Here is a 19909-nt window from a genome sequence, read left to right on the forward strand (position 1 = left end):
TATATATATATATATATATATATATATATATATATATATATATATATATATATTTTTTTATATATATATATAAAGAAGAATATATTTATTTTCTTTCTTTATTTATTTTTTGCAACGTTTGAATATTTCATTTTTAATGAGGACCTCTGAAATTAGACCAAATATTTTTGCCTGTTTGTTTTGTTTTATCAATAGTATTTTAGTAATTGCTTTAGAAGGCTTGTATTTAATTATGTTTTATTCTTTATGCTTTTCACAGATGGCTTCTTTTATTTGATTACGAATACAATAAGAAGCAGTATAATATTGTGAAATACCCCTATTAGTCTGTTCAAATTTCAAATAACTGTTATGTGGATTATATTTATTCCTGTGATGCACCATTACTTCAGTGTCACATCAAAAAATCATTCTAACATGCCGATTTCCTTCTAAATTATTAATTGTATTTAATTACCAATAAGGGCTCTAATTATTAGCAGCGTTCAAAATTCTTGCTGCTTAATATTTTTGCTGAACTCATAATACTTTTTTCCGATTTTTATTAATTGTGAATAGATATTCATATAGCAGCATTTATTATATAAAATATAGTTTTTGGTAACGTTAAATATCTTTACTGAGCAATTTTAATCTGTTCAATGCATTATTGAATAGATTCATTTCTTTTTTTAAACAAAAACATTCTCACAGCGTCCATAAATCCCACAAAAACATACAGCACCGTTATTCATTTAATAACAGCTGAATCATAGCTGTTACTGATATGTGTGTAAAATAAAAAATGAATTAAATGTATACTGTATCACCATGGAAACCCACTCCCCAATGCCTTTTCCCAGTGCTCCCCATACAGTACGCTCAACCTTATTAATATCATGTTTCATCAAAACAAACTTCTTTTATCTTTTTTCCACAATTTTTTTTCCCTTTATATTTATATTTATATACTGTTAACCACTAGTGAGTAGAAATAACTCAAATGCATTTGAAATGCATTTATCTCATACAAACATTTGCATGTTTATGTAAGGCCGTGCAAAATGAAATCATAAAAAGTGCAGAAATCATACGGTTCTCATCAAAGGTGACAATTCATTGCACATTGTCCAAATAAAGTTATTATATTTTTCATCACCAGTAAGTCTCAGCAGGTGATATTTGAGTAAATATGATAAACATTACTGAAATAAATTTGTAACATTTAAGTGTATTTTACTAGGGATTGATTTTTAGTATTAAATAGTTATATTTTATCATAATACTTAAAATATTAGCGGTTGAATCATAATAGGTGGCCTTAAATAAATTGAATTTAAATAAATCATTAAATAAAACGCACTTATTGTATATATGTATGTTTTTACATTGCACTTATATTTTTTAAAAATACCTAGTTACATCTGTAATTACTTTCTGTAATCGCATTCCTAATATAATATTTTATTGGTGATATTTTATTTAACCTAAACTAACAATCAAGCTTCTATTAATGTTCATCTCATTTTCTCAACGCTTTCTGTTCGAGTTTACTGATGCGCTGTGATCTAACATAAACGCAATCATTTTTACCAAACATAAAAAAATGAAACCGTTCATTGTCAGTCAAGTCCTCCTAAGTGCTGCTATTTTATTTTTCAGCTTATAGAAACATAAGACCTTTGATGAGGCGATTTCATTGTTGTATGCGATTTCCATTTTTCACTGTGATTCAAACCAGAAGAGTTTTCCTCCCCGGCAATCATCTGAGGTCTCAGCAGCGGGCTCAGTCCTTCATAAACATAATATGCAAAAACCGCATCCTTTCGAACCAATAGCTATCAGAAATGATCTGCTCGGATTAGCTAATGAGGAGGGAGGCGTTCTGTGGCCTCCTTGGGTTTAAGGGCACGGGTTTCACGCTCTCTCCGCACTTTGAGTCCCAGAACTGCAGGAGAGGGTCTCTTCGGTTTCTTCATCGTTCCTGAAGGTACACCTGAAGAGGAGCACGCATCCCTTCCACCTCACGTCCACCGGTGAGTCCTGAACACACACTGTACGGCTAGAATTAAAGTCTTTTATCGGAATGCATCGCGTCCCTGCGTTTTCCCCCCTCGAGTCTTAGCAGCATTCGTGTTAAAAAGTGGACGGAAAAGCTTGTAATTGCGATTTGTGTTCGCAGTACTCGTTTTTTGCGGAAAGATGGCACTTGCGGGACACCTGAAGCAGGATGACGTTGCTGCGGCTATCCAGGCTTGTCAAGGTGTGACACGCACGCACGCACACACACACACACACACACACACACACACACACACACACGCGGTCACTCATCTGCACATGCAGCTCATCTACGAGAGCACATATTATTCATATGTGCTTAAACGGCTTAAACAAAGAGCTGCTTTAGTTACAGCCACACACACACACACACACTCAGGGAGACTCCCATATGCCGGTGAGTCCGGGGCACTGGGGATGGATGGATCCAGGTATCCAGGCAGCCGGAGACTGGGGAGCAGCTGCCACTAGGATACCAGAGTGTTTGTGCCGATCACACACACACACACACACACACACACACACACACACACAGATCACTTAGTTATCTCACTGTAACTATTCATCACTAATGACACAAAAATATCTCATCCAAGTCAATGCAATATATCAAATATTTTTGCGTTCGAAAAGATAGAAAGCTGTAACGGTATATCTGTAATTATATGTAATCCTACATGACTTATTCTGCAGCTATAAAGCAGTAATATGTAGTAGCAGTAACATTTAGGGTACAAAGAAGTCTTGTTCGCTCTGTATGGTTTATTAAAAGTGATTAAAGAGCCTTGCTGGGTTAACATTAATGCCACCAGCAGTCCATGTCAATCCAGGCAATAAATTGTAATCAAATAAAAAGTAAAGTTTCCATACAGTTTTAACATAGACTGATAGCCATCAGACATACATCAAACGGGTAAGAAATTGGAAAAGAAATAAAAAAAAAAATCATAGCTTTGATTCAAGCGCGTTCAATGTGAAATCGAGTATGTAACATAGCAGTCTGGAAAGAGTTTTCACTTAGAAATTGCTTGTAAATTTCACAAGTAATTATAAAGAAATGGCAAGTGATAAACCGATATTGGGAAGTAAGGCTAGCTGTGGCGTAAGCAATAGTTCAGTTAGTTGAGAGATATATATACGTGAAATAATCATAATTTTATTATCTTTCAGCCCCGGGGACTTTCAACTACCAGGCGTTCTTTGAACAAGTGGGGCTGATAGGTAAAGCTGCTTCAGACGGGGAGAAGGTCTTCAAGGCCCTGGACCAGGACAAGAGCGGCTTCATAGAGAAAGAGGAGCTGAAGTAAAGCGTCGCTCAAACCCAGCTCGTCCGTAGATTGTTTTATCGGTTAACCGCGGCTGAACCGTTCTTTGATTGTGTCTCCAGACGCTTCCTCCAGAACTTCTGCTCGAAGGCCCGAGAGCTCACCGAGGCCGAGACCAACGCTCTCCTGGCAGCTGGGGACATCGATGGAGACGGCAAAATCGGCATGGAAGGTAAATCAGGCACCCCGGGGGCCCCTGGGAGCCGCACTCCTATAGAAACCTTCACTGTCTAGCACCGTTTGGTGCCCGAGGGGCTAATCGGCTGTGCTAACGGGAATCAGGACCGTTCTGTTTCCTTAAAGACGCACAGATTGCCTCGAAAGACTGGGACTTCATCAAACCAACACGTCGTCCCCGGCAACACTGTTGAAGTGTTATATTACAGGAGATTATATTTTAACATTTGGGGAGTTTGGGTAACGATTTACAATAAGGTTTATTAGTTATTAGAATGAATGATAAAAGTAGTTTCAGATGGAAATAACTTGTTACTAAAATGTAAAATTTTAAGTCAACTTAAATTTTTTGTTACTTAGTGTTAATTAAAGTGACAACTAAAATATTATTTTTTTAAATATTATTAATATTTCAAGTTGAAACAATTTTTTTTTACAGTGTACAGCATTTATTAATTTTTGGCTAATGTTAATGTTAAATTCAGAAGCTGTTTGTTAACATTTAATAAATAATAAAAGGCGTAATAAATTAATTGGCCATTGTTTATTGTTAAAATTAGTTTGGTAGAAGTTGAATGTCTTTCCGAAAAACGATTTAAAAATACATTTTAATTTAAAATAAAATAACTGTAAAATATTGACCTGAAAAACTGAGTGGTTAGCACGTATGGGAACTATTTTAATCATTTTGTCTGTGAAGAAATAGCTGTACTTTATCAAATATATCAAATACAGTATCAAATATTTAGAACAGCATTTAACTCATTTTTCTCGCTTTTCTTCTTTTTTTTCTCAGAGTTCTGCGACTTGCTGAAATGAAAACGTGATGAATGTCTCCACTGAACTTCATTTCATGTTTCTCTCTTATTTATTTGCATGCATTTACCTGTGACGGCTTTTTACGCGAGTTGGTTATTAAAACATGTCTAGCAAGTCTTTGTAGTAAATGTGCAAATTGGGAACACATCAAAATCTGCTTCTGTAACTAGTGATTGTAGAATATATGAAACTGCTCAATAAAATGAAATCGCCTGATACAGGACTTCTTTTATGCAGCTTTGGCTCATGTGATCTTTTATACTTTTCAAGTGTCTGAAATACATTACTACAAAAGGAAAAAAAAATAAAATGGAATAAAAACAATAAAATAAAAATTTAAATCTATAATAATATATATATATATATATATATATATATATATATATATATATATATATATAATAAAATAATAATAAAAGATATATAATAGAAATAATAATAGATCTATAAAACATTTATAAGAACAAAAGGAAAATCACATCCAAGTCAATATAGGAAAAAGACATTGCTAAATACAGAAATAAATAATAGAAAAAAATATATAATAAAATACAACTATAATATCAGAACAATGTTGATTTACAAATAGGAGGATATAATGCAAAAAAAAGAAAGTTGTATTGTCTATGTAAAAATCCTGTGTTTATTTTAATGTATTTATTTGTAATTTCTTTGTAATTATTTAAGAAATTTATTAGTAAATTCTGAGTAAAATTTGTTAAGACTCTATGGGTCTAATAATTAAAATTTTACATTTTTAATAAAAATTTGCACTGATCTAACACAATAAAACACAATAAAAACATAATAACATCATAAAAACATGATTAAAAAACTTCTGCAGATAAACTTAAATATAGCAAACATATATATATATATATATATATATATATATATATATATATATATATATATATATATATTTGATAATATATCAAATTTACCAGCAATCTCTGAATACTTTTTTTGTCAAAGTAGAGCCTACACCATTAACCTAAAATCAAAACGAAGGGTGTTATGAAGCTATCATCTTAATATTGCACAATATGCTTCACGCAGGCCACATAAAAGGAGCGATACGACCTCCGATCCAAGCCTGAGACAGGAACACCCGCTTCTGCTAACGTTTCAGTATCGATCATAATAAGCCTCCGAATGTGGGCGTGAATTATTCTTATCACGCAACGACATGATTTACAGCCCCGAGACGCCGTTTATTGCGCCACAGCCCTCCGTCCAGAGTTTCTTAACCTGGAAGAGAAACCCGATCCGGCCCAAATCGAACAAACACGCGCTCGGTGCCGCCCGGCGGCTTTTTGTTGCGAAAAACCCCCCCAAAAAACAAAAAAAACGAAAGGAGAAACATCTCGAGGGGAATTCTTGTTAAGTTTCAGAGCGGACGTCTGCTTAACCCGAGCCGTCCGAGGGAGGAGGAGGGCCTCATGATCTATAGGGTCCCACACATGGTTCTGAGCATCGTTTGTGAGACTAAAAATAGCCCAACTTGACTACTGGACACATTTTTTCGACACTATTCCTAACGTAGACCCACACGAGGTATCCGTTACTGGGCTTCAAATTCCTGCAAACGGTGAGGCTGAGGGTATATAAGCCGGGACCTCCAGAAGCCCAGCTCACACCTCGACTAACTCCTCCGGTTTTTCACTCGCCTTAGACAAGCGCAAGGTGAGTCCACGCCGGCGGGACGCATCTCCGCTCTACTCGGCGGTGCGCAGGGCCTGTGGAATACGTCGTGTGTTTGCCGAGGAGCATCGGGGAAAACCCGCCACGTGTTCCCGGATCAACATCTTTGTTGACCCCGGAACATTGCGATCGACCGGTCAGATTTGGAGAAGCGCTTTTGTAGCTTTTCGGTCCGGTGCCAGCGCGCTTCATTGGTTTCCTCCGGTTTTTAGCCAGCTCTCGCGGGCAAGGTTGGGTTTAGGGGGTCGAGATCGCAGGACTCAAACGCTGTTCCCGGGGGCCAACCGAACGCGTTGACCCAGAAACACATTTGACCTCGTGAGATGGGGAGCATCCCGCGGACGACTGCGTAGCTAGCGTCGCCTCGGATGGGGGGGGTTCGGGTGTTTCTGCGGTCCTCACCGGGTGTTTTTCTGTTTCCGCAGCTTCATCAGAACCAGAACAATGGCCGTCGCTGCTATGCTCGCCGCCGCTGATGTGGATGCTGCTCTCGCCGCCTGCCAGGGTAAGACGGCTCACGTTACAGCTCATCCCCGCCGGGGTGAATGCCGCGCGCAATAGCTGACATGTGGGAGTCATTAGCAACTGCTTAACAGATCAGCGGTTCGTGCTCATTCAGACGTTAATCAAAACGCTTCCAGAAGACTGATTTAGCTGTTGCTGATGACTTAAACCGAGTCTAAAGACTTCGTATGGACAAATAAACATAGTTCGATCAATAAATAATGCTCATAATGAATGTATAATAACGTGCGAGTTACTCAAATAGTAGTTTAATTGTGGTTTATTTTTGTAATTAATTTTGTAGTTGTCTATATTAAATATATTTGAATCAGTTCATTTTGTAATATGCTCTATTAAATTATAATCTGACTTTCGCAAACTTGATCTAAAAGCTTCTGCTTAAATGTACAACATTTAAGTACATAATAAAATACATTTTTAGTCAATATAAAATCTACTTTAATAAATGGACAATATTGACAGAAACACGAGGCCAATTTTATATATTATATGATAGCATTTGTAAACACAATCCAATGGTTTCTGCTTAAATTGACGATATTTTGTTTATAGTTGTCTTTTAAACTACATCATAAAATAAGTTTTTAGCAATATAAAATATATTTTAAGAAATGAATTGGACAATATTGACAGAAACACGCGGTTAGCATAGAAACAAACTCATTTTATGTATTATATTACATTATAACTGGAGTATTTCAAAACATAAAGCAAAGACTTCTGCTTAAATGCTTGAATTATTCTTTGGAAAAATTGGGTTTCTTTAAAACACTAAATTTTTAATAAGTGTAATAGGCTACTCCCTTGATGCTATTTAAAAAAAAAATGGTAAGCTGAAATGGCAACATCTAAACTGGCCGGTTTTATAATAAAAAAATATTAATGAACGTTGCCAAATCAACCCAAAACGCTCGTTTCTACCTAAATCGATGCACATTCGCTGATGAAATGAGGTAGAAGTAGCTCTTTGAGGTCACGATTGCAGGCTATCGGTTCATATTTTTTGTCAGTACACTTCTATGCGAGATGCCTGCTTTCCTCACCCAAACTTTCCTCTGCTCTCACGCAGCTGCCGACTCTTTCGAGTACAAGGCTTTCTTCGCCAAGGTCGGCCTGTCCGCCAAGTCCGCCGATGAGGTCAAGAAGGCTTTCGCCATCATTGACCAGGACAACAGCGGCTTCATTGAGGAGGAGGAGCTGAAGTGAGCCTCTTGACAGCTCTTTGTCTCCCGACGGCGTGAGACAGCGCTTTGCTAACGCTCGTGTGCTCTTCCTGTAGGCTGTTCCTGCAGAACTTCAAGGCCAGCGCCAGGGCTCTGACCGACAAAGAGACCAAGGCCTTCCTGTCTGCTGGTGACAGCGATGGTGATGGCAAGATTGGAGCTGAAGGTACACCAAAAATGCCATTTTTGGCACCGTTTGACATCTCAGATGAGATCTAGACAGGAAGTCAGCTTTTTAGGTTTTTGGGGGGGTTGTGGAGAAAGCTTGGGTATAAACCTTAGAAGTTAGGAGATATTATGATGATGGGATCGTTTAGTATTTCTTCTCGCGTAATATCACAACATAGCATCACTCAGGGCTCAACAGTAAGGATTATTTCTGCTTGTTTTGTCAGGTCCAAGAATTTCTAGTCACCAGAAATGCAGACATTTATACTGGCCTTTAAAAATCTAAATCTAGAGATGTACATATACATTTTATTTTAACATATTTAATATATAGTACTATTTTAACCCATCTGAACTTTTTTTAATGTCAATTTTAGATGTATTTTTATGTTTTAATAATTACTTATATATTTATTCATTTTAAAAGCCAATTGTATATACAAATATATATATATATATATATATATATATATATATATATATATATATATATATATATATATATATATATATATTTACACATTTATTAATGTGCATGTTTTATATTATATTTCCTACATATTTATTTTAAAATTTACACATTTATTCCATTTTATACAAAGAAAATGTGCAATAATATTTTTACATTTTCTTATAAATTCTAAATGTAAATTTAGATTTGTAAATATATATATTTTTTATTTTAAAAATTATTTTTTTAATGAAAATATAATACTATTATATTATAATAATTTACACACGTTTCATTTTTTCATCCAGTTTGTAATTTTTCGCATTTTTCCATCAAATTTTAGGCTTTCTTTATAATGAATAACCTTTAATAACCATGCATGCCACCAAGTGAGACAAATTTAAATTAAATTTCCGAATGTATATGTACATTTTTATATATATATATATGAAAAAAGTAACCTATTCTTAAGGATATTAAGACTATCACACATCATTCTCGTGATTTTAACAATAAATAAGGGTAAAAGCATACTGGATTATTTTAACGAGCTAACAAGCTGCCAAAATACTTCCAGTACTCACAAAGCAGACGTACTGTAGGGCGAGCGACAGTGCCGTAAACTGAGTGGTGACTCTCTCACACTGGCCCGAGGCCATCAGGCCATTCTTATCCCCGAGCTCTGCCTCTGTCACCGTCTGTTTACTTGGCAGCATCCGCCGAAGCTCCGCCATAGCGTAGGATGTCGAGCATTAGTGCAGTTTATGAACACTAACAGTCCCCTGACGGTATTTGGAAATGAAATTGATGATATGTGCAGAACTGCCTAACGCCGGTCTCATCTCTGTCTCACCTCACAGAGTTTGCTGCTCTTGTAAAGGCTTAAATTTTCATCCGACCAAGACCCTTCCAATACCAAGGAACCAGAACTCACGACAGCTCACACCTTTCTCAGCCGAACTTTTTTTTTATACGATCTTATTTATGACTGACTTTGGACAGTTGACTCAGTTTTGAGTACAGCGTCTGGATGAGGGTACTGTTTGTGTTAGTTGGATGTTGTATTTCAAGCCCATTGGCTTGTGCACATGTACTATCTTGAATGCACTTCTGGGGAAGAGTGAAAAACAAGGAATAAATATAGTTTTGGTGTAACGTGTCTTTGAAGCTGACTCTTTCGGGGTCCGTCGAGCCGGGCGTCTTTTCTCGTGATAACGCACTCACACAGTCAGGGATGTCCCGCGGGCCGCTTTTGGCACGAGGCTGGCCGAGGGAAGGCCCGGAGATCTGCTGAGATGCACTGGAAGGGATTTGCAGAGGATAGTTTTCACATGCCCAATTAGAGTCCATGGCAGCTTCTTGAATGCTCAGAATAGCTCATCGAACACTCGAACAAAGCGCCGGCCAAGCTCAGTCGTCCAGAACCCATTAAAAGGCCCGCATTAGAGCAACTGGCGATGCTTTTGCAACAATGCGCTGTTAACCGTAACGGTCAATCAAACTTTCGACGTTCCCAATCAGACTTTTAAATCGTTTACCTTACAGACAACTCTTATAATTATCCTCGTCGCTAATTTAGAGTGACTACCGTCCCGTATTTTAAAATAGGTACGAGTATTTGCCTTGCTTTGACCCGTTTGACCGCAGATCCCGCCTTCTTGCACGCGATTGGTCGCTCGTGCACCACACCTGCACGCCATTGGTCAAACCGCATGTCAATCATTTTTCCATCAAAAAAGTAAAAAGAAAAACAACTGATGAAACGAAAGCGGGACATTTTAGGCTATTTAGAAATGCTGAAAAGAGCACTTGTCTAATAAAAGTTTTAGTGAAAGAGCTGATCTTCCTGACTGTAAAACCGGTCAAAGCCGGATGAACTCTGGCGCCCTCTGCTGCTTGAACGTCGCACGCGACCATCACGAGCGGATTAATAGTAATAAACTTTATAACACACCGTGTACATTCACAAAAAAATACTTAAAAGAGTCGAAGCCGCTGCTTTTTGACAAGTTCTATGAAAAAAGGGTTCAAGCTAATAGTGATTTAGCCACTTTACATTAGTACAGTTGGAGATTAACGCATACATTCAGGTCATGAACATAATGCTAATAAATGAGGGATGGGAGTTAACCAAAACAGATTTTTATTAAAAAATTTTTTTCATACAGAAAGCAGCATTAAGAGAAAACCTTTTTTTAATGTGGTAAAAATCTAAAAGGCAGCAAGCACAGACAACAATCTCATGCAAAATGAACTACTGGTGCTATTTTGAAGCATTTCACATTGGAACTAATAGTAATATAACCAGTGACATAAAGCAAGCACAGCCGGAGAGTCCATACCCAGAGCACAAACTGAAATGTCCCTTTGAAAGGCGTCCCGAATGTCTCCCTTCATATAACCCGGTGAGCAAGCGTCCATAGGAATACGTCCATGCACTATCAGCAGCGTGTATTATTAGCACACGCCGGGTATATGATGGGCTTTTTTTTCAAACGCACCTTTTAAGCATCTTCATTTTTGGAGGATAAATATAGTACAGCGCGTCCGCTGGGCGCATGTCAACTGGCCGCTCGGGTGTCTATTACGTTACGATTCATATTTGGAGTCGCTGAAGGTATATAAGGGGGAGATCAGGGGCCCGGAGACCACTGCAGTTCACAGCTCGAGTCTTCTGAAACTACCTTCAGCGCCAAAAGACAAAAGAGGTGAGTTTGCATGAGCCGGTCAATAAAAAATAAAAAAAAACTGGACCTGTCAAATAATGGAAAATGAAAAGCTTACGCATCCTAAATTTTCTCTTCGTATGAATCAGCTGTGGAATTTTTTTTATTTTTGCCCGCTGGTTTATTTTAAGAGGACACACGCCGGACTCTCTGGGACATCTTTAACGTCCTCGTAACTCGAATCCACATTCTTCCCTTTAAAAAATGGGATTTGCACGGTCGATGGCATGAAATTAAAATATTATTAGGTGAAACCCGGTCACATTAGGAGGGGGTTGGGGGGCAAACTGGACTGAACGCACACGTGCTTTTTTGGAGATTGCGTGTGATCTTTCCTGTTTTAATCTCCTTTCAGCTAAAGATGGCCTTCGCCGGAGTCCTGAACGACGCTGACATCACTGCAGCACTGGAGGCATGCAAGGGTGAGAGAAACTTCTATTAAAATAAGATTGGTTTGAGATCCGTTCGGCCGAAGCCCCCCCAAAAACGAGAGTCTCCCCGTGTTTCTCGCGCAGCTGCTGACTCCTTCAACCACAAGGCTTTCTTCGCCAAGGTCGGTCTGACCAGCAAGACCGCCGACGACGTGAAGAAGGCTTTCGCGATCATCGATCAGGACAAGAGCGGCTTCATCGAGGAGGACGAACTGAAGTAAACGGCCTTTTAAAATAGCCAAACGGGACGAAACGAGATCTCTGTTCTGGTGAGCTCATTCAGACTTGTGCGTTCGCAGACTGTTCCTGCAGAACTTCAAGGCTGACGCCAGGGCCCTGACCGACGCCGAGACCAAGACTTTCCTGAAGGCTGGAGATTCTGACGGCGACGGCAAGATCGGAGTTGACGGTCAGTCCCATTCACGATCGCTCCCTGCCTTAAAAAAACATAAATAAATACGACAAACGCACCTCAATGCGATTTTAACACGCCGTCTGTTTCTTTCCGACAGAGTTCGCCGCCTTGGTTAAGGCATAAATTGCTTCTGACCAACAACACCTCTTGCTCTGAAGGAACAACTTTGCCCAAGACCTCCCATTTTCATCTTACTATAAATAATTTTTATACTCATGATGCTTATGAGAAGTTTCCTCCCATGCAGCACACTGTCAAAACGATGACTTGCGAATGTAGCGGTTGTGTCTCCTGTCTTAAATATGAACTTTGCTTACTGTAAAATCTGATGCACTTTTACGGGAACGGATGATACGAAAAGAATAAATATTCTTTTTCAATACAGACCCCTTTTCGTTCCTTCTTGCGAATCTGCTTTTCACCCCCAGCCGCACGCAGAAGGTTTATATAACCACATTTCCATTTCAGTCAAATAAAATGAAATTAAAAAAAACATGCGGTGGATTATTCAGGCATGCAATTACCTAAAAAAGACATAGTTTTATCCGGTATCGGTGCATTAAATCGATCAAAAGTGACAGTGGAGTCATTTATAATAAACTATTAGGAAAGTATTACAAAGATTTTAATTGCTCACAGACATATTCATCCGTTCATACACACAAAGCTTTCCCACGAGCCTGTATTTCATCTTACCTCCGCTAGATGGCGGTACTTCACAAGGACTGCATGCATTTGGAATAAGTGCACAGAAAATTATTGTAAAATCATATCATAAACATTTCAACTTTCCCAAAAACAAACAAACAAACAAAAAACCCCAGCACCCTTTAACGGACATCTTTTTAACTAAATGAATAAGATTTCTGGCGACTATTTGAAAATCTTGATAATGAGGGTGCAGAAAAAATAAATAAAACAATAATAATAATAATAATAATAATAATAATAATAATAATCACCTTTTAGGTTGTTAGCAATGCACATTACTAATCAAAATGTACACCTTAATATATTTACGGTGGGACATTTACAAAATATCACGGAACATGTTCCTAATTGTTTTTTTAAATAAAAGAGAAATCCATCATTTGGACCCACACAATGTATTTTTGGTTATTGCTATAAATATCCCCCAGGGACTCGTTTCGTGGTCCGGGGTCACACATTTACCCCTAAAAGCTGCCTATCAGTAACCGCAGAGCATAGCGACATTCATCTTTAAGCTGCTACCACAAAACTTCCGGAGATATAATAACGCCACTTAAAAGGCGCTGCTGCGCCGCTAATAAAAATTAGCATGCTAAGCTAGTTAGCCTCCGACACTAAAAGCAGCGGAGGGCTGCCAAAAGAGACACCTTAGTAGAGGTCAATGTTGTGTAACTCGGTGCTCGCAGAGAATATAAGCAAACGTAAATGAATAAATGATTTCTGAGTAACTGTATAGGATATGAGGTATCATCATGGCCCGTGATGTCAGGTAAGCGGCACCTCTGTATCCGGTGTCCTTGTCGGCCCCCGGGCTCTCGGGTTTCTCTCCGTGCAGCATCTCGCTGGGTTATCCCACGCGCGGAGTGTCCCGGAGCATGTCGCGGCGAACACCTCGCCCTAATGAATTTAAACGGGCCACGTGCGCCCTCGCAACTCAATAGGCACGCGAGCACGCGTTAACGCGGTCTTTTGTGGCGCACTCAAACATGACTTGTCCATGTAAACGCTTATAGAAGCCGACACTGGCAGGTGCGCCGCACTTCCTGCGACAGATGCATTAGTGAAACGAAGGAAAAATCCTCACGTGCGATGTAAAAGCACAGGTGACACGAAACGCGTGCACTGAGGGTCTGGCGCGTGCAAGAAGTTTAAAAAAAAATAATAATAATTGCAGCAAAGGTGCGTTGAAAGGACGCTGAAGACATATTGGAAAGTGTTAAGAAACTGTTTAAAAGATTACTCATTCGACTAAATGCATGAAAACGTAAATATTGAAACAAGCTTATTAGGATGCATTTATTTGACCAAAGTAATATTGTGAAACATTATTGTGATATCAAATAGTTTTAATTTATCCCTGTCATGCAAAGCTGAATTGTCAGCGTTATTGCTCCAGTGTTCAGTGTCACAGGAGCCTTCAGAAATTAATATAATATACTGATTTGCTGCTCAAGAGCAATTGTTTCACATGAAGAGTTCATTTAAAAAAAAAAACTGATTAAATTTTTATGAATTTTCATAAATCATGCTTTTATTGTGTCATATATATATATATATATATATATATATATATATATATATATATATATATATACCTGTTTTTGCAAATGAACTATTCAAATTTTGTAATATTATAAATGCATTTAATATAATCTTGAACAATCTCATGCCATGCATAACTACTAAATAAACTGGTTTCTTAAGAAAAAAAAAAAAAAACCTGCTAATTATTTACGGGTTACAGTATTACGCATGCAGTGTAACTCAGAGAAACTGAATATTTCCACTTGAGTAAAACCTCTTGATTAAAAGAAGCCAATGCGCGCGATGGAAAGGTGCTGTCATTCAGTGCAAGCATCCATCCAACACCGTTCACTCGTATTTCTCTGCTTGCAGCCCCTCAAAGCATGCCGCGGTATGACTAGAAAAGTCAAATGAATATCAGTGTCGACATATTAGACACCTGAAGAGAAACTGTCAGTGTATCTGTTACACACGTATGAAGGATGCGCTGCCTGTAACCCCATCGCACCGATGGAAACAACACCTCGAATTAATTGTAACGTGGGATTTGGTGACAAAAAGGTTTTTTTTTGGCAGCGTCTTTTTTTTTTTCTTTTCCTGCACTTGAAACCATAAAGCGCTGACATATTGCACCCTCTTACATAATATATGCGTCTAGCAGGTGCATTTTAAACATTGATTACAGCGTGCTACTGAGCACCAGTCAAAAGGTGACCTTGTATCCCTGAATCAGCAGAGAAAAAAAATGACAGCTCGCTGTTTGTCTGCCTATGGAGGGCGAGATGGGAAGGAGAAACTCTCTATAGCTATAGCTGCGAATTAGTTTTGCATCCGGTGGATTGCCGGGATATTCAATATTGAAAGATATTGAGTCAAAATAAATCCAGTGCAGGTTACGGGGTTTATAAGAAGCAATAGATTCGAGCCGACGCGAGGAAAGGTGGTTTTCGAGAAATGCAGTATAAAAGCGATTATATAATATTCTAATGAGGAATTTAGAACGAGCTCATGTAAAGCAGAAGGGAAAGAGGGAGGGATGGCCTGCCCGACCTGAGAAGAGGAGAGCGGGAGCGAGGGCTCTGTGATCTGTGTATTAAGATGCAGGGCGGGAGGGACCTGACAGCAAAGCATTTATTACTTAATTTGCCTTTTACAAGGGCGTCGCAGATGTCTGAGGGCTGGCCCACGCACACACACGCACGCACACACACACACACAGATATAAATAGTACAGGTTAATTAGTTAGGTAAGTAATTTGAGCCAGGGCCTGGCAGTTAGAATTTGATCCACAGACAGGTAACTCAAGAATTAGCCATTGTCACTGCCTTCAGATCTATATAAATCGCACCTGGACAGACTCGCAGTCACCACTCAGCCTTACTTCTGTTGACTCGCCTGCCGGGAGAACTTCACTGAGGTAAGCGCCCCCCGCTCTCTCCGAGAGAGCCCGGACAGCTCTTTTTCGTCGCGCATTGCTTTATGTTCGGCTTTAGGAGAATTATCCTCAAATTGCACGCAGTTCAAGAAGGAAAACCGCACCAGAGCTGCATGCCTATGAACGTTTTCGTGAAAATAGCATTCGAATACACGTATAGGCGCGGCTTTAGAATGAAAATTGCTATGAAAAAGCATGCAGAAAGATCAATATGATATATATATACGTATACAGTAGTCAACATTTGAAGTGGATCAAAACCTTTCATTCAATCTAAAACCTAAAACCAGTATTTGTTCTTGTCTTCCACTTCAAATGCTGACTATTATATATATACAGACACACACACACAGTATATGTATATTTTATTATATTTTGTCTCTAGAATCTCAGTTCAGTCCAGAGTTCAATTTGTCAATTTGTATCTTTAGTCGATTTTTATTTGTTTGTTTTATTTTATTTTCAACCAAGCAAGATGTGCTCACATGCAGCCCAGCCCTGTTTGGTGTATTAAAATGAACTGTATATTATATAATATTTCTCTTCTCCTCCATGCAGGACCATGTCACTCTCATCTATCCTTTCCGCTGATGCCATCGACGGTGCGCTCAAGGACTGTCAAGGTAGGAGACGCGACCATGCCCATAACATGATCAAGAGGCGTAGAGACGTAGTAGAGACGGGGTGTTTTGAAAGAGGTGCGAAGGAGGAGATTTACGTCAAAGTTGAGGGTCCCTCACTGAAAAGAGGAGGGGGTTTAAGACATCATCTGAGAGATCAAGGGTCTTCATGTCAAGATGAGGAGGGGGACCACTTTAAGTGGCGAGGAACACCATCAGATCTGATAGTATGTGGACAACCTGGTAGTCATGTGACTTTTACATGTTCACAGGTCGTGTGACTTACGTGTTTGTGCAATTGAAAATGGTGTTAAAAGTCTTCTTGTCGTTTGTTTTTTATGAAGTCCAGTGGTTTTTAAATCAAGAGCTTGTTTGGCACAGGGCGTAGGAGTTTGTGCCTTTGGGGCAGATTAGGACGTTTTCGTGAACGTCCGGCTTCGGCTCCTGCTTCAGTGGCGGAGTCAGATTTCACAGTCACGTTTTTAATCGTTTGCTTCCTTGGTCTCCTTCCAGCTCCTGACTCCTTCAACCCCAAAAAGTTCTTCCAGCTGTGTGGTCTGACAAAGAAAAGCCCTCAGGAAGTGAAGAATGTCTTTAACATCTTGGACAACGACGCCAGCGGCTTCATCGAGGAGGAAGAACTCAAGTACGACCTTTCGCATGCAAAAACTTCCTATGAGCCAGATAATTGACAGGATCAATGCAGGAACAAGAGATCGCAGCCTTTTATCTCACTGGGCTTTATTAAGTATTCAAAAACAGACAGGGATTACCTAGACGCTGCCTTTTATTTAAGAAAGACTCTTTATCCTCCTGCTTTGAACGCATCCTGTCTCTGTCTGGGGGTGATGCGGGTCACGAGACGATGCTCTTTCTGATGTCGTTCCAGGTTTTTCTTGCAGCGGTTCTCGCCTGGAGCTCGCGTGCTGACCGATAAAGAGACAAAGGGTTTCCTATCGGCAGCCGACGACGACAGCGATGGCAAGATCGGAGCAGATGGTAATCACGGCTTTTATATACTATTTCCGTCATTCATAATTAACGCCCAGTCGATCCGGACAGTTTGGAGACGATTGTATGAATGAACTGTGTCTCTGGTCTCTTGCAGAATTCCAGGCGATGGTTCTGTCCTGAACGATCAGTACGCAGCTCTCCCCTCTCTCGTACTCAGATTTCATTTCAATTCAGCAGCAGTCCCGCCACTCGATACACAGGTGTTTTTGTTTCCGGGGACCCCCAGGTCAATAGAGTCCACACAAGGCAGACGCACGCTGTAAACAATGCAGTTTTTATTTGGTTTTCGATTAATGCAGAGGGGCGCACATGGGCACTGACCAAGCGTAAAACTACCTGAAAATTATTATTGAAGTGAATAAATAAACGGCTCAAAATATTTCAAACGTTGTCTGTTTTTTTTCTTATTCCCGGCCGTCAAATGTGTGAACGTTTGATGAACACGAGCTTCACGACGAAGCCACTTCGGACGAAAGTGTGGGATTAAAATTAAATCGAAACGCCGAAAATGACACGAAAACGAAACTGAAATGTGAAACATCGACGAGGTTTTCGGATGGCGAGCTCCGGATGATCACAATAAAATTCTACTTTAATAAAACAGTTAGACCAGACTTGCATTTGATAAGTGAATGAACAGTGACAATGATAATAGTTCTATCATAAATGGCTTACGTTTCGTTTTGTTCATTTGATATATTAATAATAAATAGACTGAAACAATCAATCAATCGCAGCTAAAGACTGAAATCGCAGTAAAATGATACCCCACAAAGGAATCCCATTATAAACGCTGGTAATATCGGGTTTACCTCGTAAAGTGCCTCATTCAATAACCAATGCACAAAGGCAAAGACGGAGCTTGAGCAAATATTATTAGGAGAACTATGGCTGCTGTCAGTCATCAGCTAGCACGCACAGTTTTGCCCTTTAAAACACACACCGAACACACATTACATTAAACATCTTCCAATCTCTCCTCAACGTGAATATACTATTATAGCGATATATAATGCTACAGGGGTATTGGTTTGTGCTGCATTCGAGAAAATCCGCAAAAACGACCTGGCATTTCACTTTTGAAGCTGACGGGGTATTCGCGGCACGCGGTCAAAGCTTGCTACACGACCCCTTAGCAATCGTTGGCTTCTAACCCACGTCTAGCTCAGTTTTGCTCATCCATCCCGTCGCTGTCGGCCGCTGGTGGACATTCCCCGCACCGCCTTCAGCCTGCTGTAATTCGGCCCCTCTGCAGGGATGCATTTTCCACACAAATGCATGTTTTCCCAAACAGTAAGCTCCCCGTAGACCGTAATAGCTAAGAATTACACGACAGGACCTAGAATTAGAGCAAGGCATGTTGACCACTAGACACCACACCCTGACATTAGCAGCCTTCTGCTTCATCGACGTGGTCTTACCTGTAACCTTAACAGAAGATACTTTGATCCGAACTCAACTCGAGTGGTGTATGAGAGACAAAATGACACTGTCTCCAGAGATTTCACAGGTGAAGTCTAGAGAATAGTGTTTTACTGTAAGAACTGTTTGGCAAATTGTCGATATTTGCTGTGATTATAAACTATCTCAACTGTAAACTTATTGTGGTGAAAGACAACGTCTTTAATAACGTGATTCGCACTGTGGCTCTCAATATCGCGCACCTTATTTCACTAAAAGGTGGAATGTCTCCGGAAGTGTTATTAAAATTTACGTTTAGATTTATATAATATAAATGATACTGTATGTGTGCGTATTTATATACACGTAACAAATATACACAGCACACGCATATACATTATGTTAACAAAAACTTTTACTTTGGATGAGGTTAATCGTTTGACAGCACTGAAATACATACGGAAATAGAAATAGAATGAAATTTATAAACCTTACGGCGGCTTTCGTGCTGTAAGTGAGGTGCGCCGCAGGGATATATAGGACTGGGGGAAGTCAAGGATAACACTGATCGGGGGATACAATAGATCATGACCCCTAAATGGTCAGAAAGCATGCCTTGTAAACAGGAAGGAAATCGGAGACGTCAGGTCCAGGCTGACTCTTTGGGCAGCAGAGCGGGATCATGTGACAAGGGCGGGCGAGCGGGACAGCTGTGACAGTGCAGTCTATACTGTACAGACCCGAGCTGCAGGAGAAACAGAAGAGAAAACACAATCAAGGCAAAAAGACGAGTTTTCACAAACTGCTGAATGCACGCTAAAGAGTTACACTCGGACTGTCTCGTTGTGTAAAACATACAACATGACATGCAATACGGTGCAGAACTATGCTAAACGAGAGGAACCTACAGATTTTGTGTGCTTTTTTATGTGCATATTACAAATTCTGAGTTTGATCGATTTTAACAATTTGACCCTTTGGATTTAGTTCACAAAAATTTAAAGAAAATTAACAAGAGAACATATGATATTAAAAACTTGTCATTAATAGCATTGGAGGTAATAGGAGTGTAAGGTACATCCGAGTAAAACGGCTCTGAAGTTAGAAAAATGTAGAACGGGGCTTGATTTCGTCCTTCGGTAGTTGATTGGATCGTTGGAAGACGGGCGTTGCTAAAAAAAAGGAGGCAGATTTGAATG

General features: G+C 39.4%; 4 protein-coding genes across 6 annotated transcripts; all 4 read left to right on the forward strand.

Moving 5' to 3' along the window:
* The first annotated feature begins 98 nt into the window (after positions 1-98).
* Positions 99-4636, forward strand: pvalb5 (parvalbumin 5). Of its 2 annotated transcripts, XM_043229750.1 has the most exons (5): positions 99-2015; positions 2162-2242; positions 3211-3343; positions 3428-3537; positions 4339-4635. In XM_043229750.1, exons 2-5 carry the CDS (start codon positions 2182-2184, stop codon positions 4359-4361), a joined length of 327 nt encoding a protein of 108 aa, XP_043085685.1. In that variant the 5' UTR covers positions 99-2015; positions 2162-2181; the 3' UTR covers positions 4362-4635. The 2 variants fall into 2 exon arrangements, with proteins under 2 accessions (XP_043085685.1, XP_043085694.1); XM_043229759.1 differs by having other exon boundaries at positions 99-2242; positions 4339-4636.
* A 1268-nt stretch (positions 4637-5904) lies between these two features.
* On the forward strand, positions 5905-9587 carry pvalb1 (parvalbumin 1). The gene is made up of 5 exons (XM_043235322.1): positions 5905-6047; positions 6491-6570; positions 7660-7792; positions 7870-7979; positions 9293-9587. Exons 2-5 carry the CDS (start codon positions 6510-6512, stop codon positions 9316-9318), a joined length of 330 nt encoding a protein of 109 aa, XP_043091257.1. The 5' UTR covers positions 5905-6047; positions 6491-6509; the 3' UTR covers positions 9319-9587.
* Positions 9588-11010: 1423 nt separating this feature from the next.
* pvalb4 (parvalbumin 4) lies at positions 11011-12388 on the forward strand. The gene is made up of 5 exons (XM_043235324.1): positions 11011-11140; positions 11514-11580; positions 11674-11806; positions 11889-11998; positions 12102-12388. The coding sequence occupies exons 2-5, from the start codon at positions 11520-11522 to the stop codon at positions 12125-12127; spliced, it is 330 nt and encodes a 109-aa protein (XP_043091259.1). The 5' UTR covers positions 11011-11140; positions 11514-11519; the 3' UTR covers positions 12128-12388.
* A 643-nt stretch (positions 12389-13031) lies between these two features.
* pvalb8 (parvalbumin 8) lies at positions 13032-17677 on the forward strand. 2 transcript variants are annotated; one of them, XM_043235325.1, is made up of 5 exons: positions 13032-13484; positions 16234-16298; positions 16809-16941; positions 17185-17294; positions 17404-17677. In XM_043235325.1, the coding sequence occupies exons 1-5, from the start codon at positions 13468-13470 to the stop codon at positions 17427-17429; spliced, it is 351 nt and encodes a 116-aa protein (XP_043091260.1). In that variant the 5' UTR covers positions 13032-13467; the 3' UTR covers positions 17430-17677. The 2 variants fall into 2 exon arrangements, with proteins under 2 accessions (XP_043091260.1, XP_043091261.1); XM_043235326.1 differs by lacking the exon at positions 13032-13484 and adding an exon at positions 15526-15657.
* Positions 17678-19909: the final 2232 nt, after the last annotated feature.

The sequence above is a fragment of the Puntigrus tetrazona genome, chromosome 3, assembly GCF_018831695.1.
Source record: "Puntigrus tetrazona isolate hp1 chromosome 3, ASM1883169v1, whole genome shotgun sequence".
Classification (NCBI taxonomy): Eukaryota; Metazoa; Chordata; class Actinopteri; order Cypriniformes; family Cyprinidae; genus Puntigrus; species Puntigrus tetrazona.